Source organism: Ambystoma mexicanum, chromosome 4p (assembly GCF_040938575.1).
Source record: "Ambystoma mexicanum isolate Mex_15411 chromosome 4p, UKY_AmexF1_1, whole genome shotgun sequence".
NCBI classification, from domain to species: Eukaryota; Metazoa; Chordata; class Amphibia; order Caudata; family Ambystomatidae; genus Ambystoma; species Ambystoma mexicanum.
In genome coordinates, this window is record NC_090927.1 from 663,218,045 (window position 1) to 663,244,963 (window position 26,919).

The 26,919-nt window shown below is 50.1% G+C and overlaps 1 protein-coding gene across 2 annotated transcripts in view; it reads right to left on the reverse strand.

The window, feature by feature from the left end:
* The window catches only part of LMBRD1 (LMBR1 domain containing 1), a 1,758,308-nt gene that overhangs the window by 1,270,206 nt on the left and 461,183 nt on the right, over positions 1 to 26,919 (reverse strand). For both annotated transcript variants that reach the window (XM_069606201.1, XM_069606202.1), the window contains one exon: positions 5,402 to 5,465. In XM_069606201.1, coding sequence (XP_069462302.1) covers positions 5,402 to 5,465 — 64 coding nt within the window. The remainder of the gene's footprint in view (positions 1 to 5,401; positions 5,466 to 26,919) is intronic.

Below are 26,919 nucleotides of genomic sequence, written 5' to 3' on the forward strand. Positions count from 1 at the left end.
CTTTTTTACGACGAAGTATCTTGAGTAGACTCCTTGGCCTCTCTGTGATGTTGGAACTAATTCTATCACTCCCTTCGCTAACATGAGCGTAACCTCTTGTTGCAGTGCCTTAATATGGGACTGCGGGGTGAACGCAGGTGGAATTTGCGGAGGGTTGTGTTTGAATTGAAGAGAGTGTCCGTGTCTTATAGTGTCTAACACCCATTGGTCCGTCGTTATCCTTTCCCATTCGTCGACCTACGCTGAAACTCTTCCCCCCAGAACGGGTTGTGGAACGTCATTGCTGATCTTTAGTTTGCTTGTCTCTCTTCGACGATGGGTATGATGGTCGTTTTCTGGAAGACTGGAAGTTTCGTCGACGGTTAGCCAATTGTGAGGCACGTCGGTATCCCTGGGAGGGGTAAGCCGATCTGGCAAAGGATCTGTCTCCCGAAGAGAATCTTGAATTACCTGAAGCCCCTCTAAAGGGGCGAAAAGACTTGTAGCTTCTGCCACTCTGGAGGGCACCCAAAGAACGTGCCATGTCCGAATCTTCTTTCATCCCTTTTAGGGCCTCGTCCACCTTCTCACCGAAAAGAAGGTCTCCCTCAAAGGGTATATCTAAGACCTTGTATTGTACTTCTGGTCTGAAGTAGGTACACTTCAGCCATGACTGTCGACGTAATACGACCCCATTATTGACTTGCTTGAAGCCCGACTCAGCAAGATCCACCGCGATGTTTATTGCGTGATTTGAGGCTTCCTCGCCCTCTCGGACCAGTAGCATCGCCGCCTTCCTCTGTTGTTCCGGAAGATGGTCAAGCAGCGGAGCCAGCCTGTGCCACATCTCCCTATCGTATTTGGCTACAATTGCCAGAGAGTTTGCTGCCTTTACTGTGGTCGCTCCCACGGAGAGCACCTTCTTGCCAAAGGCATCTTGGCGTCTCGCTTCATTCTCGGGTGGAGTCGTGCACTTGTGCTGTGCCTTTGCCTTTCTCGCTGCCGCCGCCGACACCACCGAGTCTGGTGTTGGTTGAGAGGATAGACACTTGGGTGTAGACTCTGGAGCCTTATACTTTTTTTCTAGGCGTCCTTTCACTGCTGGTTCTGAGAATGGGTGTCTCATTGTCTGCAACCCCTCTTTCCATACATGGTCAAGTATCGGTATCGAGAACACCGACCTCCTTCTCTTGCCCATGTGGTCGAACAGAAAACAGTCCTTTTTCTGTTCTTCCTGGGACAGACCAAATTCTTTGCATGCCTTCTCCATCATCGAATGGAATGACGCAATGTCGTCCGGAGGGGACGGGTGAGCTGGGCTTCTGGGGTTTTCTAACTCCGCCTCTGACTCCCAGGTAGGATCCCTGGAGGGGGATAAAGAGACCTCTGACATGGCTCCCCTGTCCGACTCCGAATCTGGCAGCTCACCTTCCTCCTGCGCCAGTGTTGAGATTGGCGTGCGTGGGTGCGGCGGTTGACGGGACGGGCCCGACTCGTCGACGGGTGACTGTGGCAGGCTGGCCTGGGGAAGTCGCTGGTCCAACGACCGTAGCAAGGACTGAAGCGAGGACAGAATATCCAGCGACAAAAACGATTGAGGATTGAGGAGGGGGGCAGATACCGGTGTAACGGATGCCCTCGTCGACGACTTGGCAGCCGCTCGTAGCCCTAGGTCTGCTGGGCCAGCCACTCTCTCGCTCTCGTCCTCCGAGGACAGCAACATAGCTTGCTCTTGTAGCAAAGCCTCTGGGGGAGTAGGGTCGAAGACTTCAGGCCTCCAGGCCTCCTGTAGGACCCCCGTCGACGAGGCTCTCGTCGACGCCATTGACGACGGGACGGAGGATGCCCCTTGCGCTAGTGGCGGGAAGGCGGCCGGTGACTGGATCGCCGTCGACGACGCAGGCTTCGCAGGTGGTTTTGGCGGCCCCGCCTTCTCCACACTGTGCCCGCTTTTACTCGACTCTCGACTCGTGGTCGATCTGTGATGATCGCCAGAGGAGGATTTCCTTTCCTTCTCATGCTTTTTTGATGAGGATGATTTCTTTGACGAGGAGTCTGTAGTGGAGTGAGTTCCAGACGACTGTTTTTCCGACGGTCTAGATTTCTTCGCCGGTGGTTCCGACGAGGCCGCGCGGCGTGATGTTTTCGCCGACTGTGTGGAGCCTACCTCTGAGGGGGGGTATGCCCCCGCGCCCTCATTCAGCCATGCCACCAGGCGTCGGTTCCGGTCTTTGAGGGTTTTTTGAGAAAAACCCTTGCATATGTCGCAGGCATCCGCCGAATGGTGAGGGTGGAGGCAATATATACAATCCATATGTCCGTCCCCCTCGTAAACCTTTTTCAAGCCGCACGTCGCGCATGGACGGAACAGCGCTTTTCCTGATACAGAGGACATATCGTACTCGAAATCCAATAAGGCAACCTAGTACAAAATAGTAAGACAACACGAGGAGATCCCACTACTTTGGAGACGGTTGAAATCTGAAGGGGAACCGCGGGGGCGGGCCTCTTATACTGGGACGGCCTGCGGAGCATGCGTAGGGGGGTCCTAAAAGGACGGGGATAGGACACAAAAGTGTCGGAAGTTTTCCTATAGGAAAAGGCTATATATGTGTACCGAGGGGTCCCAGTCTGACGACGGGGAATATTCTAAGCATGTGAATCCATGAAAGATCCAATGCTGGAGAACGAAAGGAACCTCCCCTCCATTGCTGTCCCCTAGGATGAAAAGGCAGAGGTTGGCGAACTGCAGCGCCCAACGACTTCGCTGCAGCTTTGGTGGTCTGCAACCTCTCAAGGCTCTCGTCAGCCTTGCTGCCAAAAAGATGGACACCATCAAAGGGCATGTTGAGGAGCCGGGCCTGCACATCAGGAGCAAACCCTGACTTCCGCAACCACGCAAACCTGCGTATTACGGTGCTCGCCCCCATGGACCGGCTGACGCAATCTGCCACGTCCAGACCCGACCGAACGGATTCACACATGGCATCTTTGCCATCCTGAACAAGAGCAAGAAAGCCATCCCGTCCACCCCCTTCGGGAATATGTTCAGCCACTAAGGAAACACAGTTCCACAGAGTGTGCGTGAAACGTGACAAGACACATACGGAATTGGCCGCCTGAAGAGCCATACCCCCTAAAGAAACCACTTTCTTCGCCCAACCACCAAAATGCTTGTCGTCCCCATCAGGAGTGATGGTAGGATACGACGCCTGCTTTGCTGGGGCCGTAGCCGCCTGCACCACCAAACTCTCCGGAGTGGAGTGCTTGGTCAAGTAGCAGGGGTCGCTACTGGCTGGGCGGTATTTTCGCAGCAAAGAATTGCCCACTGCCGGGAGACTCTCCGGAGCAGTCCAAGCCGCCGCCACCCTCCTCTGTAGAGCCATATGGAATGGCAGTACCGGGTCAGTTGGTGGACCTTGGTCGAGGATATCCGTGAGGTCATCCTGAAGAAAATCCCTTGGGGGAGCAGACTACCCCAAGTACTATGTGACCCTAGACATAAGGCGCCGGTACGAGGAGTCGGCATGGGTGCCAGGCTCAGGCCTACAAAACTCCACCTCCGGAGAGGTGTCCAGACCACTGGCGTCGTGCAGGGACTGACGCAGGTCCTCGATCTGGCTATGGCCCGAGAGAATCTCATCTGGCACCGTATCAGGAACCATGCCATCATCAGAACCCTCATCCACCTCTGAAATGTACTCAAGATGGCGGAAAGCGGGCACAGAATTGGGAACAAAGCCATGTTTGGCCTTAGCCAGAGCCTTTCTAGGGGGTTCCACCATGCCCCGGGGCACCTCCGTCGAAACAGCCTTGAAAGGCGTCGAGTGAATTGGCGTCGATGCCGAACGGGGCATCGACAGCATCAACGGCGTCGACACAGTCCACGGGGGCGGAGCCCCGAGCGCGTCCCTCGACATCCTGCGCGCCGATGGCGTTGATGACTTCCTCGGAGGTGGAGCCTCGAGAGAGTCCCTCGACGACCTTGGCACCACAGGCGTCGACGTCTTCCTGGAAGATATCACAGGTGCACACGGTCTCGAGCGCGCCGAGGACCGGGACCTGGAACGGGCATGACTAGAATGATTCCCCTTGTCCGAGCAGGACCGTTCCCGCGAATCGTGCCGACCACCCGAGCCCAAAGGCGTACGAGCGGTGTCTCTAGTCCAATCACAACCGACCCCACTCAGAGGCGCGGACGGACCAGTGCCCTGCTATTCGAGAATCGCTAGCATTTTCTTACCGAAGGAAGCCCATTCCTCCGGAGTCGCATGCTTGGTGGGATAAGCGACGTGCCGACGGGCGGAGTCATCGGATGAGGACGGGGAAGGCGACCGATGACGACGCTTCCAGGAGTGCCTCGAAGACGCAGAGGAATGGCGGGACCCACTCTGGGAACGAGTCCCACTGGACTTCCGACGACGATGCGGAGAGTCGCCACTCGAATCATCCGTCGAAAGCCCCGTGGACCTCGACTTCCGGGGCTTGGACACCTTACCGACCGACAGTTTCTTCTTGCGCTCCCGCAAGGCTTTGGACATAAGCGACTGGCAGTCGACACAATCATCCGTGTCATGGGCCTCCCCGAGGCACCAGAGGCAGGCGTGGTGCGAGTCCGTCACCGACATCTTGGACCCGCAGTCCCTGCACTTCTTGAAGCCCGGACGCGGGGTGGAAGAAGAGGTAGACATCTCGAATCACTTTTTCTTCACAAACTAACAGGTTCGAAGAACCCAAAGAACAGAAACTCCAAACAGTCGAGGCGCGCCGAGATCCCTGATGTGAACACATTCGCAGAAAAAAACGGAACTGAGGCTACAGGCGTCGTGCGTCCTACTTATAACATCCAGTGACGTCGGCCGTCGGAGGAGGTCCTCGAGGGCGGCGTATCGACGTCATCGACGCAGGACGCAGAAAGATTTTCTGAAGCAGCACAGCTGTGGTGATTACTGTCATAGATATGGAATACGTCGGAGGACCCAATCCCCTCGAAAATAGACATATAATATATATTAAGAGTGAGGAATAACATATTGCAAGCTTTAAAAATCATGTTTTACTTTAAACTGATGAGGAGCAGAGGAAGGAGGCAGTGTGGATGGGAGCAGAAAACTAAAGTGTAAGCAGAGGCGTACCATGAAATGTCCAGAGTACCCTCTAGGCCAGTCCACCACTACATGCATAAAAGCATGTGGTCCTGAAAACATTCTCCACATAAGACCAAATACATGACAACCTCAAAATAAATATGCATACATATAATTTGTGTGGAAACAGGACGATTTCTGACTGGTACCATATAGAGAACATTTCCTTTTCAAGGGGTGCCAGTACAAATGATAATATCCAGCATTACAGACACATCTACTCTGCATTTTACAGGTCTACTTCCATTTTAAATGGTCACCAATAACATACTTACTGTAATAACCGTACAACACTGTGTTCTCAATCTGTATCCTCGTGATATTGCTTTCAGCCCAATCCTAATGGGAAAGGGAAACAAAGTTTTAAAAAATTTCATAAAACCATTATGTCCAAATGAATACATTAGAAATAATTTAAAAATAAGTAATGCATTTCTTTTTTATTTTTTTTAAACATGTTTTTATTTGTGAACAAACGAGTACAGACAAGTTTCACTGTGTCGTTACATCATTGTCAGCGCATACCAATTCAATTATCTCCCTGGGGTGTCAACATTCCTCCCTGTTTTGGTTACCTATATATTTGCCATTTCTCACAGTTTCCCTGCCAACCAGTGTGTGCAGTCCACCTTCCTTTTGTGCGTTTTTGCTGTAATTAACCTTTCTTCAAACTTGTGCCTTCAGTCAGACTCGTCTATTTCAGGGGCAAACATTTCCTGTGTCAGAGTGTTCCATAATGTGATTTGCTCACTCCCTTCATGCATTCCCCTCTGCAGCGCTCTGTGCCATATTGCTGTCTCCAGCAAGGACCGCCGTCTTAGGTCTGTCCACCAGGCTTCCATTCGAGGGCCTTCGACCGATTTCCATCCCATGGCGACCCTACGTTTCTCCAAAACGCAGACCAAATCCTTCATCTTGGTGAGGTGCGTTTCCTACCTCCCTACCCTGGAGAACAGGCCCAGCAGACAGTGCTCCGACGGCCACTCCTGAATTTGTATGCCTCCTCGCTTCACTTTTTCCGCTACATCTACCCAGAAGTTCTGGATTACCCGGCACCCCCAGAACATGTGCATGAAATCCGCCTCTTCCCATGTGCATCTTGGGCAGGTTTGGCCCCCCTTGTCCCGCTATGAGAGACAACCTATGTGGAGTCCTGTATGCTGCATGTTTGACGTACAGTAAGGTGAGTTTAAATCTGGTGTTCCTTAATACTTTTTGGTGTAAAGCAGTGCCCTCTCCCATATAAGGTCTGTGAAGGTTTACCCTAAATCTTCCTCCCATTTGCTATGCTCCTCCAGCCCTGTTGTTCCCAGGCTGCTCAGAAACATGTCACATATTCTGGAAACCATGTGTCCCCCTTCTGCCACATCATACATGGTGTCTAATTTTTCATTTGTTCCCTTCCTCATTCTGCCAACTCAACCATCTTCTCTCAATTCTCTTGGCCATACCTAAATACAATAGAAACTGACCCATGTGGATGTTATGTTCGCTTACCATGGTCTCAAAGGATACGATTTCACCATTTTTTTCAAATCCCCTAACGTGGCTACTCCTTTTTCTTCCCAATCTCTTCTATACTGGCCTAGTGCACCTCGCAGTTCGTCGATGATCCCTGCCCAGGGGACATATGACAAGTAGGAATCTGTGCTGGCCAGAAATGTCCAAGCTCCGCGCCATGTGCACTTACCCAGCTGCAATAGTTGGGAAGGTCTCTCTAGGGCCAGCACCTTCACCCACAATACTTCTTTCAGATAATATTATTTCAGGAACGGTTGTAGCAACCAGATGTCCTGTACAGCTTGATCTCCTAACCAGGGCACCATATGCTGCAACTGTCCCGCTAGGTTGTACCCTTCAATGTAGGGCACTTTTACCCTGCCCTGATAAGGATTTCAATCAGGCGACACACACCTTGGTCTCAGCTTAGAATGTAGCGCTCAATTGATATGCCTTTCTCTTTATTTTATGCAAATTCAATTTGAGATGGTACCAGACTCGTATCACACCCCCTTTTTCAAATACCCCGGGTTAGAATGGACCATGAACCAGGCCGGTTGGTGAAAATACAATATTCATTTATTTTTAAAATTCAAAATAAATCATAAATTTTTAATATGGGGCAGCAATCACCAATGGGGTGGTATCTACAATGAAAATGGAAGCAATGCACTTGGTTAACCTTCTCCTAGAACATATACAAAGCACAGTGAATAGCAGCACTTTTTGGATGAGGATAAATCGCACCTAAGTTAAGGTTTCCCCCTGCAACGTTCCTTCAACCCACAAATAATCGAATTCTGAGTGGATAGAAAGAAGCAGCAGGTAGTCAGGGACAAGAGGCAGAAGACAGAATAAAAATGACCTTCCCTCACAGAATAAGAGGCAAAAACTTTAAAACCTTAGCAAAGGCCTAAAATAACACTCGGAAATGGCAAGTAAATAATTAATATATGGCTAAAACCGTGAAGTAAATATGATTTCTCCCTGAGGCAACAATGCATAGACATTTAACAATCACAATGCAATGGATTAACAAGGAACATACAATTTGAAAATGAGTGGAAAGTTAACACAGCTGCAGCCAAATGACACGTTGAAAAATTAGCAATTTACCCAATTCCCGTTTAAAATGTCAAAAACGGTTTCTTTGAAAAATGGGTGAAATACTCTGATTTGGAGTGCAGGTTTTGGGCTGGGGAATAGACATATCACAGGGACAATATAGAGGTGAAAATAGGTCTCTAGCTGGTGAACCGAGAGAGATTTGGAAGGTAGAGTGAGGTTCGTTTTTAGGAAAATAGAGCAGTTAAAAGTGAGAAAATTGGTTTTGAAAGAAAGGAAAATGTTACTTACACTAAATTATCTAGGCTATATTGTTAAAGAGGAACACAGTAAGCTCCAAGGTTGATTCGCGAGGTCAACCTGGTCACCCAGTGCTCAACCCTAAAAATAAAATATATTGAAATTAGTTTGATTATTTCAAATATAACTAAGGGCTTATAATTTACACCAGGCAAAATTGAAAAGAGATGGCGCTAGCACATAAACATTAAGGACAGGATACAAGGATAATTCTACCAGTTTCAACAAGTTACCAGGGTATAAATAGGACTACTCAGAGAGTGGTATAAGGACAAAGGCAAACAGGATAGGCTATGTGTTTCTATGGGGTGCGGATTATACTCACAGTCCACTTTTTGGTTTTAGGATTTTTGGACAGTCAACCGGGTCTGGTCACCACACGGCAGCGCGCCTGGCAAAGGTCAGCTGGGCAAGGTCTGGTCACCGGGTAGCGAACAGCTGGGCAATTCGGGTCACTGGATGCACAGGTACCGCTGGATGTAGTTAGTGGGCAATCAGTTAGTGGGCAGCAAGCCGGTCTGATTTCAGGATGCAAAAGGTACCACAGTTCTTCCCCTTTTTAATGGGAGTCTAGTGGAATTTTCTGGATCAATGGCCTTGCTGGAGTGGGAATCAGCTATGCTTGGGTTTTGCAGTGGGCTCTGGAGTATGGTCAGCAATGCTTTGGCCTTGTAGTTGGAATCAGCAAGATGAATGGAGCAGATCAGGAACGCAGCGCAGGAACTTCAGGAACAGTGTGTGTCTGTAGTTCTGTCAGCTATCATTTATATAGAGCATGGTGACATCACAGAATTATTGGTGGGCAGAACTGAGCTAGGCCTACCTCCAAGAAGCAGATAGAACAATCAATGTTGGTTGCCTCCTCGGGGAGGAGTCCCAGGTTGAAGAAAAAGCCATCCCACAGTCCTTATTGCCTAAAATCAGTCATAACCTAATTTACACATTTATGGCATATTGTATGTACAGTATAGCAGTCCTCACGATTGTGGGACCTTGTATCGCCCTTCTACCAGTTTTTCGCTCTTTTCAGGGAGAATTATATTACTAAAATTCTATAACTTTACACATGTGTATAGATTATTATTAGGCATATCTGTGTTAAAATTCGCAATGGCATCATGGATACTTTCCTTATAATGCCCAATTATCTGCCATTTCTATTCCCAAGGGGTCAGTGAATGTACAATGTCTTAAATTATGAACCACAAAATCACATTTAAACTGTGACATTTTCACATTTTTGCAAAGTTCTGCTGCAGAGATAAAAGTCTTTGGAAACAAAGAACAAGTTACTCTCTTACCTGGTAATGTTCTTTCGATGGGATGGTCCGATGACATATTCCATATCTATGACAGGTAATCACCACAGAGTGTGCTGCTTCGGAAAATCTTTCTGCGTCCTGCGTCGATGACGTCGATACGCTGTCCTCGAGGGCCTCCGTCGAGCCGACGTCACCGGATGTTATCAGTAGCTTGCCCGACACCCGTAACCTCAGTTGTAGTTTTTTCCTCAGAACGTGTGGCACCAATCTTCTGCCAGAATGACTACAGAAAGCCTTGCGGAAACGTAAGCTGTAATCGCATAAGAAATTCTGTAGTGGGCCAGGTAGGGAGGGAGCGATATGGAATACGTCGTCGGACCATCCCATCGAAAAAACATTACCAGGTAAGAGAGTAACTTGTTCTTTGAGGGGATTGGGTCCTCCGACGTATTCCATACATATAACAGACTCCCAAAGCAATACCAACATATGGAGGAGGGAAAAGAATTCAGAAAATAGAAATTTAGAATGCCCAATCACATTGCAGAGTAAAGGACCGCCTTGCCAAAGGCCAAATCCTGCCCATGGATAGACTCTAGGGAGTAGTGGCGTAGAAAAGTATGGACCGAAGCCCAAGTGGCTGCTTCACAGATGTTATGAATAGGAACACCCCTCTGCAGGGCAGTAGAAGTAGCCATACCCCTAGTAGAATGGACCCGTAGGCCTACCAGAGGGTCCTTACCCGCCAAGCGGTAACATTCAGAAATTGCCAAGATAATCCATCTAGACAAAGTCTGCTTAGTAACAGCTTGTCCCAAATGCCTTCCAGCTTAACCTATAAAGAGCTGATCGTCCACTCTGACCCGGGACATGCGTGAAATGTAGAAACTTAAATCTCTCCTAGGATACAACCTATGGAGCCTCTCCTCTTCCTTACCAGGATGCGGAGGAGGATAAAATGCCGGAAGAATGACCTTCTGGCTTAAATGAAATTCCGAGACAACTTTCGGAAGAAAGGAAGGACGAACTCTAAGGACAACCCTGTCCTTATGGAACATTGTGAAGGGTGGCTTAACAGAAAGTGCCTGCAACTCACTCACTCTGCGAGCGGAAGTGACTGCAACTAAAAACACAGTTTTACGGGTTAACAGTCTCAAAGGACAAGAATTTAAAGGCTCAAATGGAGCACCCATTAGGAATTTTAGAACAAGGTTCAAATCCCAACCGGGCTCCTGGAAAGGTGACGGTGGGAACACATTAGTGAGCCCTTTCAGAAACTGAGAAATCAAAGGAATTTTGAAATAAGAACACTCCTCAGAAGAGCGCTTAAATATGGACAGCGCCGCCAGGTAACCTTTAATGGTACCCACTTTCAGGCCCTTGTGGGCTAAAGAAAGAAAAAAAGACAGAACCACAGGAATGTCACATGAAAAAGGATCCACATTCTTAACCATGCACCAGTCGCAGAACTTTCTCCAATGGCAACGGTATAGGGACTTTGTTGCAGGCCGTCTGGCCGAAAGCAACGCTTCCATCACGTCTTCAGGGAGGTCCCAATCCATATACCTCAGCCTTTCAGAAGCCAAACGTGAAGGTTGAGGGATCTGACCTCTGGATGGAGAATCTGACCCCCCTCCCGTGAGATCATTTTATTTTTAAATTTGTTTATTGGCATTTTCAGTGATATTACTTACAAGTTTTGCAAATGCGTCTTGTGCATACTCTTTTACAATGCTTTTCGGTTTAGCCTTAACAATATAACAAACAACAAATAACGAATAACAATAACCGTCTCCTTGCCATGTCCATATGTTTCAGCGTCTCTTGTTTCGGGGGGGGGGGGGTGTAGGGAAGTTGGGTAGCATACTCAGGGAGGGTGCAGAGGGGATACCTTCCCAGGGCCAGTGTTGTCTCCAGTCATTTATCTGGGATTGCCCTTTCCTGTCTTGCAGGTAAGTTCGTTTCGGGTCATGGGGGCTTGTCGTCCGAGGGGAGAAACATGTGTCTAGTAAGTTCTTTCCATGCCTCAAGAGCTCTGCTGGACTCATCCGTAGATCTAGTGACACTTTCTTCCCAGGCCTTGGTCTCAGCCGACACCCATCGCTCTGTTTCACTGTGCCATGCTTTGTATTGTGGTCCTGCGGGTCTTTTCCAGGACATGGCTATGGTTCTCTTGGCCAGTATGCACGTTATGTCCATAAGCCTGACTATGTGTTTCAGTTTGGCTAACCTAGGATAGGTTCCGTGTAGGCATTCCTCAGGTGTCCATTTGTAGTTGGTCATGCCCGTTTTCTCGCATGTCTGTTTTACCCTATCCCACAACGTAGACTTGGGGCATTCCCACATCATGTGGATTAAATCCGCTTCCTCCCTCATGCACCAGGTGCAGTGTGTCTGCGCTTGTTTGTTAAACTTAGCTATTCGTTTCGGGGTTAGGTAGGTTCGGTGCAACACATTCATCTGTATTTGTCGGAATCTATGATTTCTGGACACCTCTTTGGGGAATGCAAGCGCCCTATTCCACTCCCCCTCTGTCATTTCTCTGCCTACATCTGTTTCCCATTTACCCTTCATTTCCGTGCTCCGGGGGTTAGGTATGTCGCTCAGGTGTCTGTATATTTGAGATATTGGTCTGCTGCCGTCCCCCATATTGTATAGCAGCGTAAGTAATGGTTCCGGGTCCGGTTCCGCAGGCCATGATTCCCATTTACGTCGTGCTGTGGAGCGGACCCTCTGGTACCAGAGGAACTGGCCCGTGTGGATGCCCTCTCTGTCCTGTAGTATGGCAAATTCTTTAAAGATGCCCTCGTCGTAAAGGTCTCCCGAGGTGTAAACCCCTCCGCTTTCCCATAATCTAATTTGTTTTAGGTCAGTGACCGTTGTGTACAGGTCTGCGAGCAAGGGTATTTCTGGTGCATAAGCGTTCTGCGTGCGGGTAAGTGTCCTTGTTCTACGCCAGATTTCCCTCCCCAGGGTGACTATGAGGGGTGTCGCTCCCAGCAGTTTCGTAGGTGCCCAGACCAGTTCTTTCAAAGTGAACGGGAGGCTCATGGTCTGTAGTAGGGGTGTTTCATCTGTGGGCTCATTGGATAACCATTTAATTACAAAGCTAAGCTGAGCTGCTAGATAGTATTTTTCTAGGTTTGGGAGTTGGATGCCGCCTTGTGGGTATGGTAGGGTCAGTGTCGACAGCGCTATCTTGTGTCTGTTTTTCCCCCATATGAACTCTCTTATTAGCGTCTCGAGCAGCCGGAAGAAGGGTTTATTAATATAGTAGTGTACATTCTGGAACCCATATAGGAATCGCGGTAAAACAATAATTTTAACTATGGATGCCCTTCCCATCATGGACAAGGGGAGTCTCGACCAAAAGTTCATGGATCTGCGCAGAGCCGGGAGCGCTGCTTTTGTGTTATGTTCATGCATCAGTGCGGGGGTGTGCATTATTTGGATTCCTAGATATCGGAATGTGGTGGTCTGCCATCTTATCCCGACCTCCGGGAGTGTTTCCGCGTCCTCATTTTTTAGGGCCGCTAGAGGGAACAAGCAGGACTTTGCCTTGCTGAATTGGATCCCAGAGACTCTGGAGTAATTGTCCAGGACTTCTAGTATAGTTGGCACGTTGAGGTGTGGGTCCCTGACGTATATAAGGACGTCATCTGCATAGAGCGAAATTATGTGATCCACCCCTCCTAGTCTTATGCCGGCGTCAAAGAACTGTTTCCGGAAATAAATAGCTATGGGTTCCAGCCCCAATACGTACAGCATTGGGGATAGTGGACAACCTTGTCTAGTCCCTCTTTTTATGTCCCAGGCGTCTGACACATGCTTCCCTGACTTTACTCTTGCTCTTGGTCTGGCGTATAGTATCTTAACCCATCTAATGAATCCGGGTCCGAAGCCAAATTCCTTGAGCACAGCCACAAGCCACTCCCAATGAATGGAGTCGAAAGCTTTTATGGCATCGAGGGATAGTAATGCACTGGGACTCTCATCTTCGCTAGTTTGCGCTATAATGTGTTGCAGTCTGCGCAGGTTCATTGACGTGTTGCGCCCCGGTATAAAGCCGTTCTGATCAGGATGTATTATGTCGCCTATTATTCTAGACAGGCACTTGGCCAATATGGTGGTTAAAATTTTCACATCATAGTTTAGCATTGCCAGTGGGCGATAGGAGTCGCACAGGTCTGCCGGTTTGTTTGGCTTCAGGATTGGGACCACAAGTGTTTCTCTCATGCTTTCCGGCAGTATTCCCCTCTCATATGCCTCTTGGTATACTTTGTGTAGCAGGGGTGTGAGGGAGGGTTCGTAAGCTTTATAAAACTCTGAGGGCAGCCCGTCAGTGCCGGGTGCCTTACACGTGGCTAGGGACCTAATTGCTTCGGTTATGTCTTCAGGTGTGATTTCTGTATCTAGTGCCATGGCCTGTTCAGTAGGCATTTTGTGGAGCCCAATCTCATCCAGCGTGTCCATGATCAGTTCTTGGGGGACCTCTTCTACGTGTGAATATAGGCGTGCATAGTATTTTTTGAAGACTTCATTGATGCCCTGCTGTGTGTGGTGTATGTTCCCTGCTTCGTCTCGCAACGAGGTGATGGGGTGTCTAGGGTGTTCCCTGCGGCATAGCCAGGCCAGCAGCCTGCCCGGTCTGTCCGCCTCTGTATGTGCTCTGTTTGTTTTGGCCGTGTGGTCAAACTTTTCTAGTCTGCACCATGCTGTTTCATTCTCCCTCCTGAGCCTCCGAAGTTCTGATTCCCTTTCCCGGGTGTCTGTGGGGGCTGCTTCCAGTTCTCTGATCTCCCTTTCCAGCTGGTCTAAGTCCTTCCTGAGCAATTTCCTGATTCCACCGGCCTTTGCAATGGTCTCCCCCCTTATCACCGTTTTTAGGGCATCCCATACTGTGCTACTGTGTTCCACGCTTCCCACGTTAATTTATATGGATTCTTGCAGTTCTTCTCTAAAGGCAGGGTCTTTAAGAGCCTCTGCCGGCATTTTCCACATGGGAATTGGGGGCCTGGGGCCATTGTAGTTCCATGTTACTAGGAGAGGAGAGTGATCGGAGATGGTCCTCCCTAGGTACTGCGCTCCTTCCACCTGAGGTAAGTGTTCCCTGCCAATGAGGATATGATCTAACCTCGTGTGTAGGTTGTGCGGAGATGAGTAGTATGAATATCCTCTTACAGCTGGGTGTGTTTCTCGCCATATGTCTGCCAGGTCCAGTCTGTCTATCATTGCAGTCAGAGCTGTTGTTGCTGCTGACAGACCTTTTAGGAGGGGTATAGATCTATCTAGTTTCGGGTTGCATATGCAATTGAGGTCGCCCCCCCAGATGAACAGACCGTCTCTGTGTTGTGCAATTTTCGGGTATAACGAGTTCAAGTGGGCCGGTATATTGCTATTAGGGAAATAGGAGTTCAAGATGCATATTTCCGTCTGCTCTATATGTCCCCATAGCATTACGAATCTACCTTCCGGGTCTATTTCTGATTTGGTCAAGCGGAAAGGGAGCTGTGGGTGTATCCAAGTATATACTCCTCTAGCATATCTGGAATAAGCAGTACCGAATCCCTGCCCTCCCCTGTGTGTTTGGAGTTTGGCCATTGAGTCCGTGGAGCAGTGGGTCTCCTGTAGGAGTGCTATCATCACCCCCTTCCTGTGCAGATAGGTCTTAGTTCTGTTTCTGCGGAGATATGTCCCCAGGCCTCTCACATTCCATGTCAATATCTTAATTGTCGTAGTGGTCATGGTGGTTTAAGGTGGGTATGGTATTTATTCTGCTTCTCTCTCTTAAATGTCCGTGGTTGTGGGCCTGATGTCGAAGGTCTCTTCCCTGTGTGGGCCAAGGCACTGGTTTCCCTTTCCTTTCGGTCGGCCCCTCCTCCCCCTCTTTTCTTTCCCTTTGGAGACTTACCAACAGTAGTAACGTTCATTCTGGTGAATGAGAACAGCAAACAGTGCAACTTTGAACTGCCCCCAGCAGTTGCTTCCAACTTGCAGCGCTCAGGGGCTCCCGAGCCTTCTGGGCCTTTCCAGGCCTCCCGGTGCGGGTGTTGTGTCAGCAGTATGCCTACACTTGTCTTGAGGGGGTGCGTTGACATCTTGTCGTGTAGGTTGGTGTGTTCCTGCCCATCATTGCTTTCTTGATGCTGTAGTTTGTAATGCCATGCCTTGGTTCATTTATCAACCTGTTGTGCTGACATCAGTCCTTTCCACCCATTTCTTCGGGCGTTCAATGTCCTGTGGTTCCTCTTGCCATTCCTTCCTTACCGTCTGCAAGGTTGTTGTGTTTGAGCCACATATTTACTGCCGCCGGGGTGTCCAGGAAGACCGCTTTACCTTTGTGTATCACTTTAAGGCACGATGGGTACATCAACATATACTTCAAGTTGAGCTCACGTAGTCTTGCCTTCACCGGGATGAAGGAGTTTCTCGTGCGTTATACAGCGGGGGTGTAGTCCGGGTACACCACTATTTTAGCATCTTGTCTCCTAATTTCCCCTCCTTCTCTGGAGAATCTTAGTATTGCCTCTCTGTCTCTAAAGTTTAGGACTTTGGCGATCATTGGGCGTGGGTGTGAGCCCGGCGGAGGTCTTTTTTGTAGGGACCTGTGGGCTCGCTCTATGGAGAATCCCTGAGACAAATTGCCAGCCCCGATTTCCTGCTGTAGCATCGTCTCTATGAATTATGTTGGGTCTGGGCCTTCCATGCCTTCTGGGACCCCAAGGATTCGGATGTTGTTGCGGCGGGCACTCCCCTCCGCATCCTCCGACCTTGCCACCTTTAGTGCAAGGTCCTGGACCCTGGATTTGAGTTCCGTCGTGCTGTCTACATTGTCCTGTAGAGTAGCTTCCACTGAGGCCACTCTTTCAGTGAGGTTGCGGGCATCTTGCCTGATCAATTGTATGTCCGTTTTAACCTCATCGATTTTGGTTTCAAGTGATGCCCGTAGTGCCGTTATTGCCTGTAGTAACTGCATGTTTGTTGGGTCTCCCTCTTGAGTCGTTTGTGCTGCTGTTGCCCCTGTTTCTTGTTGCTGCTTGGGCCTGACTGTTGTAAAGGAGTCCATTGTTGCGGCTTTCAGTTTGCCCTTGGGAGGTGACATCCCCTGCTTCTGGGTACCCGGTTCTTCACTCTGCCTCGGGACTCACTCGCTTGCTCTCAGGCTATAGGGTCTGTGGCTTTCTTCGCTGGAGCCTACGGTGGTGCAGCTCCTCCTCGCAGTCTTATTCTCCTGCGCCGGTGGTGCTGGGTCGTTGGTGGCTTCTGTCATTTGGTGGTTGTGCAGTCGTGGTGTTGGCCCCCCGCCGGTGTGATCTCAGCCGTGTCGGGTGTGGGGCACTGTGGCCGGTGTGCCTTCCCCCTTCCGGGCCTGTGGCGTCTCTTGGGCGTTCAGTTCTCACTGCACCTTACGTTCCGCAGCGCCTCTTTTCCCTGGACCTCTAATTGTCCGGCATGCAGGGTGTCTGCCTATCCCTGGGCCGTGGCTATTTAGGCCGTTCCCGGTGGCTGCGCAGGCCCAGGGAGGTGGTCCGTTCTGGGGGCCTTCAGCTGTCCTATGTGAAAGGGTGCAAGGCGCTAATTCGTTGCGGGCGCCGCCATCTTGCGTGCAGCAGGGACCTCGTGTTACTCACCCCGTTTTCGTGGTGTGTTGATGCGATTCTTTCCAGAGGGCAGTGTCCGAGGTCGGAGACCAGTTCCCGCTCCCAGCGCTGCAGGATTTATGGTGCTATGCTGCTTTTCCCAATAGGCAGGAGGTGGAGGAATGTCATGCCGTATGGCGGTCGCTGTCTGCAAGGCGTTTGTTGGGGTTCAGAGGTGGTCCAGGTCGCCCCGGTCGGATCGCCGCGGACCAAATTGTCCGCGAGGACGGATGTTGCCCGGCGGCAAAATCCTCCAGCCGCCGGGTTCCATGTAGGGCCCCGATGTCCCCAGAAGGCTCAATGCGCCGCGGCGTTCTCGGCTCTCCTAGGGGCCCACAGCAGCCCAGGCCTCCAGTCCCCGCCTGCTCCCCCTCACCGCTCGGCAGTGCTCTCCTGGCGGCAGGCGCCGTGTGATAGTCTCGGCGCGGGGGGGGGCGCAGATGTCTGAGCGCTGTCGGTCTGCGCCCTCCGGGGCCGCAGACGCCACCTCCCTCAGTTCTCGGCCGCCATCTTTGATTCCAGGGGGCCGGAGCGCGGAGGTCGCGTTTGCGTGCTGCCCATTCCGTTTTGTTCGGGATCCACCTTCAGGCGGTGCAGGATCGATTGGGGCAGCTGGGCATATATTTATTTGCGTCGTCAGGTTAGGTTGCGTGTTCTTTTAAAGGATCTGTTTCAGGATCGGGGCAGGAGCTCAAGGCAAGCACGTCCTCAGTCCATGGACCTAGGCCACGCCCCCCCTCCCGTGAGATCATATCGTCTCGGTAGGGAAGATGGCGTGGAGGGCAGATGGACAAGTCGAGGAGGTCCGGGTACCACGTTCTCCAGGCCCATGCCAGAGCAATGAGGATCATCCGTAACCTCCGCAGCACTTGCGGGATGACGGGGACGGGAGGAAATGCATACAGCAGTGGGAAGGACCACTCCACCACATACGCGTCTCCTAAGGCTCCTCTTTGAGGAAATTCCCGCGAGCAGTACCTTTCGCACTTCCAGTTGACACTGGAGGCAAAGAAATCCACTTGTGGGGTCCCCCAAAGGGCGAAGATCTCCAGGAGAATCTCCTGACCCAGCTCCCACTCGTGAGAGATCGCGCTCTGCCTGCTCAGAGCGTCCGCCGTCTCGTTTTCGTCTCCGGCCAGAGGAACTGCCGAGATCGAAACTTCCTGCTGGATGGCCCAGAACCAGAGCTGCATCGCCTCCCTGCACAGAGGAAGTGACCATGCCCCCCCTTTTTGTTGAGGTAGTGCATGGCCACTGTGTTGTCTGTCAGAATCAGGACACACTTACCTCGCACAGTCGGCAGAAAAGCCTTCAGGGCAAGCCTGACGGCCCTCAGCTCCAACAGATTGATATGGAGTCTGGATTCCGACGGAGACCAACGACCACTGACTGTCAACTCGTTGGCATGAGCTCCCCATCTGTCATGATCATCACCTCCGGCCAGAGTAGCCAAAATGGAGCCCCCAGCATCAGATTGCCTTCGACGGCCCACCACAGAAGGTCCTAGGCGACCGAGGGCGGCACCTGAACAGGGTTCAACATCCTGCCGGAGGACTTTGATCACTGCATCTTGAGAGCCCATTGCAGAGATCTCATCCGCAACCTGGCCTCCGGCACCAGAAGAATGCAGGATGCCATGAGGCCGAGCAACCTCAGGAACTCGAATGCCGGGAGTCTCTGGGCATGTTGAAACTTGTGTACCATCTGCTGAATGTGATGAGCCCTCATCTGGGGAGGGAAACACTGCCCTGGGGACGTGTCAAGCACTGCTCCGATGTATTGGAGCCGCTGAGTTGGCGTCAAGTGGGACTTCTTTAAGTTGAGGGAGAAGCCCAGGTTGTGAAGGGAGTGGCAGGTGACGGACAGATGATCCAGGACTTGCTCGGGAGAGCGCGCCCTGATCAACCAATCGTCTAGGTAGGGGTAGATGTGATTCCCCCTTTCCTGAGATACGATGCCACCACCACCATGAGCTTGGTGAAAACCCTTGGGGCGGAGGTCAATCCGAACGGCAGGACCCGAAACTAGAAGTGTGAGTCGCCAACCGCGAACCTCAGGTACTTCTTGTGCTTGGGATAGATCGGCACATGAATGTAAGCGTCCTTGAGGTCGAGACACACCAACCAGTCTGGCAGTTGAAGGGCCTGGAGGATTTGAGAAAGAGTAACCATCTTAAACCCGTCGTCCTTGGAAATCAAAAAATAAGGGGAATACCATCCCTTGTTCCTCTCCGCTACAGGCACCAGTTCTATGGCACCTTTCTCCAGCAGGGATTGTACTTCCTGCGCAAGGAGCGGATCCGAACTCTTCAAAGAGAGATTCCCTGGTGGATTGTCGTGAGGCCTCTGCCGGAAAGGAAAACAGTAGCCGTGGGTATGATCTCCAGAACCCACAAATCTGAAGTAATGGCACGCCATTCCACAAGATGCTGTGCCAGCCTTCCCCCACCCGGCGAACCATGGGACATGGCCTGATGACTGAGCTGAAGCAGCTACGGCATTGCCTGAGGGTAAAGAGGCAACTGCCCGATCAGCCTTGGCATCTCGAGTACCTTGTTTTCCACCTCTGGTAAGCGACTGGCAATCGACACAATCATCCGTGTCGTGACCCTCACCGAGGCACCAGAGGCAGGCGTTGTGCGAGTCCGTCAACGACATCTTGGACCCGCAGTCCCGACACTTCTAAAAACCCGGCCGCGGGGTGGAAGAAGCCGAAGACATCATGGATAATCTTCACAACTAACAGGTTCGAAGAAACGAAAGAACAGAACTCGGAAGAACCGAGGCGCGCCGAGATCTCTGCAGCAAACACGTTCGCGGAAAAAACAGAACTGAGGCTACGGGTGTCGAGCGTCCTACTTTTAACATCCGGTGACGTCGGCTCGACGGAGGCCCTCGAGGACAGCATATCGACGTCATTGACGCAGGACGCAGAAAGATTTTCCGAAGCAGCACAGCTGTGGTGATTACCTGTCATAGATATGGAATAGGTTGTAGGACCCAATCCCCTCGAATGTCAGTATTGTTCTCCATGTATGGGCATGTATTTCCAAGGCAACCTTCTCACGCCAGGTTGTCACAGAGATTTCCTTTGAAGCTTCTGGTGGAAATCACGAGGAGGTGTGAATTTTCACTTCGCACTTTAGTGTTCCAGAATTCTATTGTACGAGGCTGGAGCACAGACAACAGTCTGTCCAACTATCACTTGTGTGTTCAAGGAGTTTACTGTGGGGGTCCTTATATTGCTAGTATCCTCCCAGCAGACCTGTTTGGCTGGTTCTCCCCCCCATGTAGCCACTGCAGAAACCTATTTTTGGGCCGACTTCCCTCCCAGGCAGCCATTGCAGTTTGATTCAACTGTATATATTTTTGCTCTGAATTGGAAGAAAACCTGCTGAATAGAACTATCTCATACATGTATTTTCACATCACAATCCCCTTCACATTGGCTAGATAAGGGCATGGCCTTATCCAACATGCCCTTTTAAAACAGACGTTTTCCTTTATTTTGCAAAAGTACATTTAACGTGTGGTGACTGAAAGTTGAATTTTTCTTGCACTGGTTGTTCTATCTAGATTCCCACATTGTTTTGCAGCCATAGTTAGTTTCTTGTACACAACAGTCTGTACAAGGCAAATGTCTCTGGAATTTACAAGTGCACAGAAAACTTTGATTTTCTTTTCAAGCAGTGATTTTTGACATTTTGTAGCACAATTTAAGCGTTTCCCCTGTAGCTGAAGGAAAGCTTTTGTGGAGTTTCTCAGGTTTGGCTGGCACAGCCTGTCATTCAGGAATAATGTTCTTTTCTGATGGAGCACAATGTGAATATGGCTGGGCGTGACAGGGTCTTTTTGATAAAAGCAGTTTGGCGAAAACAGGGAAAAATCGCATCAGAGCGGGCGGCATAATTTTAGATGTGACATATTCCCTTTTTCAATGGGAATTTTGGGCTTGCAGCAAAGCAGCGCTGCTTTTTCACTCAATTTCTTTAAGACAAGCAAGAACACACCCTAGTAGCCTTTCTCTGGGTGCTTCCTGTTCCATCTTGCCCCATTGCGCTTGGCAAAACAGTGCAGCCATTTTCTGTTGCTGCAAAACACAGTTTTGGTGTAATGGTGCTCACTGGAACCTCTGCAACCATTTTGCTGTTTCTGCTGAAACGCAGCTTGGTTATGGAGAAATTCTGTTCAGTGGGTCAATGTAGCCCACAGCCCGCATCATAGTGTCTTTGCAGAGTGCTCAGGGCAATTTTATTTCTTCCCCCCTCCCCCAAGAAATCTCTCGTCAGCACGTCCAGCTTTTGGAAGAAGGCCAACGGTATGTTGTGTGGCACATTGGCAAGGCAGTACTGGTCACGGGGAAGTACAATCATCTTCAGGAGGGCCAATCTCCCCGGTACTCCTAGGCGGAGCTTCTTCCAAAACTTCATCGCGCTGGCTACGCCGTCCATAGCTTTCTGTGTGTTGCTCCTGTGCGAGGCCTCTGGGTCATGCCGCACGTCAATGCCTAGTTGGCAGAAGGTTTTTGTCTCCCATCGGAGGCCCAACCAGGGCAGGTGTTGCTTATCTAGGTCCCTGAGTCTGCCATCGGGAAAAGACAGGATTTCTCCCGATTTACTCTGATCCCCGATAGCCTAGCGAACTGGTGGATAACATCTAACCAGAGTGGAAAGTTGTCGTCCGGCCTGTTTATGTACGACATGTCGTCCGCGTACAGGGAGATTATGTGTACTACCCAGTCTAAGGCTATTCCTGCTTCAGTGTATTCTTCCTTAAGGAACACAGCCAGCAGCTCCAATGTTAGGATGTACAGCATCAGTGATAACAGGCAGCCCTGTTTGGTGCCTTTCCGCACATCCCATGCTTCAGAAATCGGTCTACCCGTCTTCACGCAAGCCCTGGGCGCTGTGTAAATCCATTTTATCCATCGCAGGAAGACCTTGCCGATTCCAAAGTACGCCAGAGTGGCCTTCATCCAGTCCCATCGGACTGAATCAAAGGCTTTCACTGCGTCTGAGGCCATAGCACAAATCAACGGTCAGAAGAAAGTACTGTCTATGATGTGGTGTAGCCTCCGCAAATTCCATGTGGTATTCCGCTCTAGGACATACCGTTTGATCTACGTGCACCAGGTCTCCTATTACTCTCTAACCTGTTGGCTAGGGCTGCCGTTAGGATTTTACAATTCTGGTTCACCATTGAGAGGGGTCTGTATGATCTCCAGCACTGCAGCGGTTTGGCCGGTTTGAGGGTTGGTATAATAGTCGCCTCCCTCAGGGTGCTGGGTAACACTCCCAGTTCTTATGCCTCTGTGTAGACACTCAGCAGTCTGGGCACCAGTATGCCTACATATGCTTTATATAACTCCCCGGGGAGTCCGTCTGGTACCGAGGGTTTGGAGGTTGGAATATCTCTTATTACTACATTTATTTCCTCTAAAGTCAGTGGGGCATCTAGTGCTTCTACTTGGTCTTCTCTGAGTTTTGGCAGAGCTATTTGCCCCAGTGCTTCTTCTACGTCGCTGTTCCTTCATCAGTATACAGGGATGCGTAAAATCTAGTGAACACCTCATTGATGTCGTGTTGGGTCCCAACTCCCCTTTTGCGTCTGTGATGGTGTGAATTTCGTCTCTTGGTTCCTCACGTTTACATAGCCACGCTAGCAGTCACCCCGGTTTGTGCCCCTGTGCATGCAGGTTTTGGGTGTGTTTTGCGATGTCGAGGCGCCCTAGCTTTTCCCATTCCCCCATACATTTTTGCCTCCATTCTACCAACTGCCTCGATTCTTCAGTTTCCCTCCCTCCCCAGCTCTTTCCAGGTCTGCTGTCTCGCTTTCAATGGCCTTTCAGGGCCTTCTGTATTTCCGTCCTAAGGCTCCCCATTTTCCCTATTGCCTTTCCACATATAACCACTTTGAATGCCTCCCATACTGTACTAAATTGTGCTACACTGCCCGTGTTTAGGTTGAAGTCCTCCAGTATCTGGGTTCCCATGTAGTCAACAGCTCGTCTTGCAGGGCTTCCGCCCTCAGATGCCAGGTGGGTATTCAGCGTCTCGGGTCATGCTCTACCATGTTGCTAATGTTTCTTCCCCTGTGAACATATAGTCTATCCTTGTGTGCACTGTGTGAGGTGCTGGGAAGTGCAAGTAGCCTGCTCTTCCCTGTGCCTCTCCCTCCATATGTTCTCCAATCTTAAATCTCACAGCAGGCCGTTGAGTTTTGTCCGACAGCGCCATCTTCCTATGTTTAGTGTCCGACCTATCCAGCACTGGGTTAGGGGTGCAATTGAAGTCTCCTCCCTACACTCATGTCCCCGCATCGTGGTTCGGGGCGTATGTGTTTACAAAGCAGTCCTCCATGCCCTCCAACAATCCGTGTACAACAACCATTCTCCCATCATCTTTTTTGAACTCCAACAGCTCAAAGGGAGCTATTGGGGGATCCAAACTAGGACCCCCCCACGCTTACACCAAGAAGGGCGAGCCATATAGCTTACCCCCCATTTCCTAACCAATGTGGCTTGATGGTCTGCCATTAGATGAGTTTCCTGTAACATCGCGATCTGTACACCCTACCTAGACAGGTAGGCACGCATTCGTAGTCTTTTGACATAATTTTTAAGGCCCCTTACATTCCAAGTGATATTTACACCCGTAGGTCTTGTGATCACTGTGTGCTTTCGGGCTTCTCAATTCCCATCGTCCCACTGGCCTGCCTAGCAGCCCTTCATGTCTCGTCATCACGCCTTTGTAGGTCAATGCGCTGTTGTATCTCACTTTTATGCATGCCTCACCTAATGTCCAATGGTTCCACTTGTCTACTAACATAACATTACCCCCCAATATTCCCTAATGTTTGCCTCCCTCCCCCACTTCCCATTCTCTTATTGCTTCAACAACAACCCAAAGAAACTTTACCAAACCAAACGTTGACCCAGCCGTAAGGCCCAGCTGTTTCTCTCGCTCCCGGTACTCCTCCATCGGGTAACATGCAGCAGCTTGACATCTAAAATTTCAACTGGGGCATGTGGCTACAGCCAAGGCAGCCTTAGTGTGAGCACCTAGTTGGTGTTATGGTGTCCCAGTTTCTTGTTCCCCCGCCTACTTTCTCCCTGTGTACTTCCGCCCTCGTGTTCCAGCTTGTTGTTGTGCAGTAGCACCCAGTCAGTTCCGTATTACGTTCAGTGTCTTTTCATTATGGTGCATCATTGTTCCTGTGCGGAAGTTGCAGTATTGCCTGTCCTGCCATCGAAAATTGTGCTTCCCCTCCGTACTGTCAAAATGTGCGATCTCCCGTCATTCAAGCTCTTCAATTTGGCCGGGCATATTAGCATGTAACGTACGTTCGCTCTCCTCAGCCATTCCTTAGCCGGGCCAAACAGTGCCCTCCGTTTCTGGAAAAGTGCAGTATAATCAGGGTATGTTGCGAGTTTTGAAGATCCCCTCGTGATGGTTCCCGCTTTTCTAGATAAGGCAAGCACCGTTTCTCTGAGTTTATAGTTCAGGATCCTGGCTATGATTTGTCTTGGGAGAGCGCCCGGAGGTGGCCTCATCAATGATCTTTGCGCCCTTTCGACAGTGAATCCCTGTGTTAGCGCACCTGGGCCCACCTCCTGCAGTAGCATATTCTCAATGTATTCCATGGGGTCTTTTCCTTCTTCTCCTTCAGGGAGTCCAAGTATCCCGACATTATTTTGGCAGTCTCTCCCTTCTGCATCTTCCACGCGATGTTCAAGGACCCTCACCTTTTCTATCAGGTCTACCACTTGGGCCTGGGTGCTAGCTATGTTTGCTGTGTTGTCCTGTATCTCTTGCTCCGCTGTTACCAGGGAGATCCACCAGCACCCTGAAGTCCTGTATGAGTAGACCCATGTCCACTGTGACTGAATCGATTTTGTACTCCAGTGCTGTCTTCAATGCTGCTATGGCTGTCAAAATAGGACCTTCTACTTGTGTGGCCACCTGCTATCCTGTGGATGTGCCTGCTTGTTCCCCTTGTTGTTTCTGGCTGCCATCTTCTTTCTGAGCATAGGCCTCCATGACGGTTTGTCAACCTTTTACTTTCTGGCCTTTCTCCGCCATTGAAGAGCAATTCCGTGCCCAACTTATTTGGTTGTCGTCGGTCTCTCCACTCTGCTTGTGAAGGTCTTGGATTCCACACTCTCAGGCCTGCGTTCACAATTATGCTCCACACTCTAGGAGCTATCTCTTAACATCGTCCTGCCTCTGCCAACGCTTGCAACTCTTCTTGTTGGCCGTTACTGTATGTCACCAGTGTACATTTGTGCTGGAGCCCGGTGGCTCTGCGCTGCTGCTTGTGGTGGCAGTGGCTCTTCCGCAGGGTCAGTGGGTGTCCAATGGCCCTCTGGATAGATGGGCCAATGCAGGTGGTATGCAACCCCCATCCCCTGCTCATTGATGCTTAGGATTGGGCAGGTACTGGCCCTCAGGTCCGGCGTATGCTCTGCTTTTTCTTGATGTCCACCCGAAGTTAACAGGGCACAGTCTGCCCGGGCGTCAATCAGGCCGCCGGCCTTTATCATTGTTTACCTCAATTGTCTCTCGATGGTGCCAGCTCCTTCTTCCAGCGTGCCCCAGTCGCAGCAGCGACACGGTTCAGAAACCAAGGAGGAGCAGAGGGCCGCTACTGTCCCACCTTCCCAGGTGTCTTCAGTCCGGGTCCCTCCATTGCATGTGCGCAGGCAGCAGCTCGTCTTCGTGGCCAATCTCTGCTGTACGTCAGCTCAGTGCTACTCCAGCGCGTGCTCAGTGATGTAGCTGCCATTTTGGGGTAGGCTCCTTCGACTTGCAAGGCCGGCTCCAGCCTCCAATGTGTTTCCGTTTTGACCCCCGCTGACTCCCACTGTGCTCGTGTCAGTGGTTATGTTTTGCTGGGTGGAGTGCTTCCCACAGCGCTAGGATCACCGTCTTCTGCAGGATCATGCGGGAGCTTCCAAGAAGAGCGACTTCACACCATGGCTGCTAGCCACGCCCCAAGTAATACATTTAGATGAACAAATGTGCAGGACTTTCCAGCCCCACATTGTGTCATTGAATCCGTAAAACATACTTTTGTGATGAATGGATATTCTTACCATCAACATAAGAATTTTAGCTGCTTCTTATTGTTATGAACTATCAGGTATTTAACAGCATGGATCACAGTTATCAGACTGAATTGTCTCCCAATGATGGAACTATACAAGCTCCAAATAAATTAAAAAAAAAACTAAAAGGCACCCGTATTATGATGCAGCACCTTACCAAAAGCAAGCACAAAGTTGAACTGCTATGCCAGAAACACTTGAATTTCAGAATATTCAGGCAAGAAGCGCAGCATTGGTCTTGTGGAAACAGGGCAAAAAAAACAGATGACAAAAACTAATTTTCAGTTAGGTTTTCATCTGTAAAGCAATGCATTTTAAGGAAAAGGTGGAAAACAACAAATACAGGTAAGTAACTAAGACTTCCCCAGCATTGGATCTTTCATGGATTCCCATGCAGGAATAGAGCACAAAGCACAATAGCAAACATATGATCATACAAGCTCCAAGAAGAAACCAAGGCATAGGTTTGATATCTATTCCTACATACGTGAATACAAAGACATGTGCATGCAAAGATTCTGTAGAGAACAAAGGGAGAGGACTCGCCACCCTCAAGAGAATAGATTTTGCAGCACTGCTTGGCTAACTACAGACTCTCTCTTGCCATCCTTATCGAAGCAGTAATGCCCTGGCAAAAGGTATTAAGTGACCTCCAGGTTGCCGCTCTGCAGATAGCTCGCAGACGTGCCTGTATGAAATCCAGTCTTAGCCAATTTGCCACCGGTTGAGGGCACTGTCACTGTGTCTGCCATAGTACAGCCTTTTATGTCACAGCAGTGCAAGATGTAGGGAATGATCACACGTGCCAGTCCTTGCTTGAAAATGGCATAACCCATGTCAGAGCCGCCCTAGGCAACAAAGTCAACCTTATATTCGAAAGGAAAGAATGCTGAATGTAGAATTTCAACATATTCTCGACAT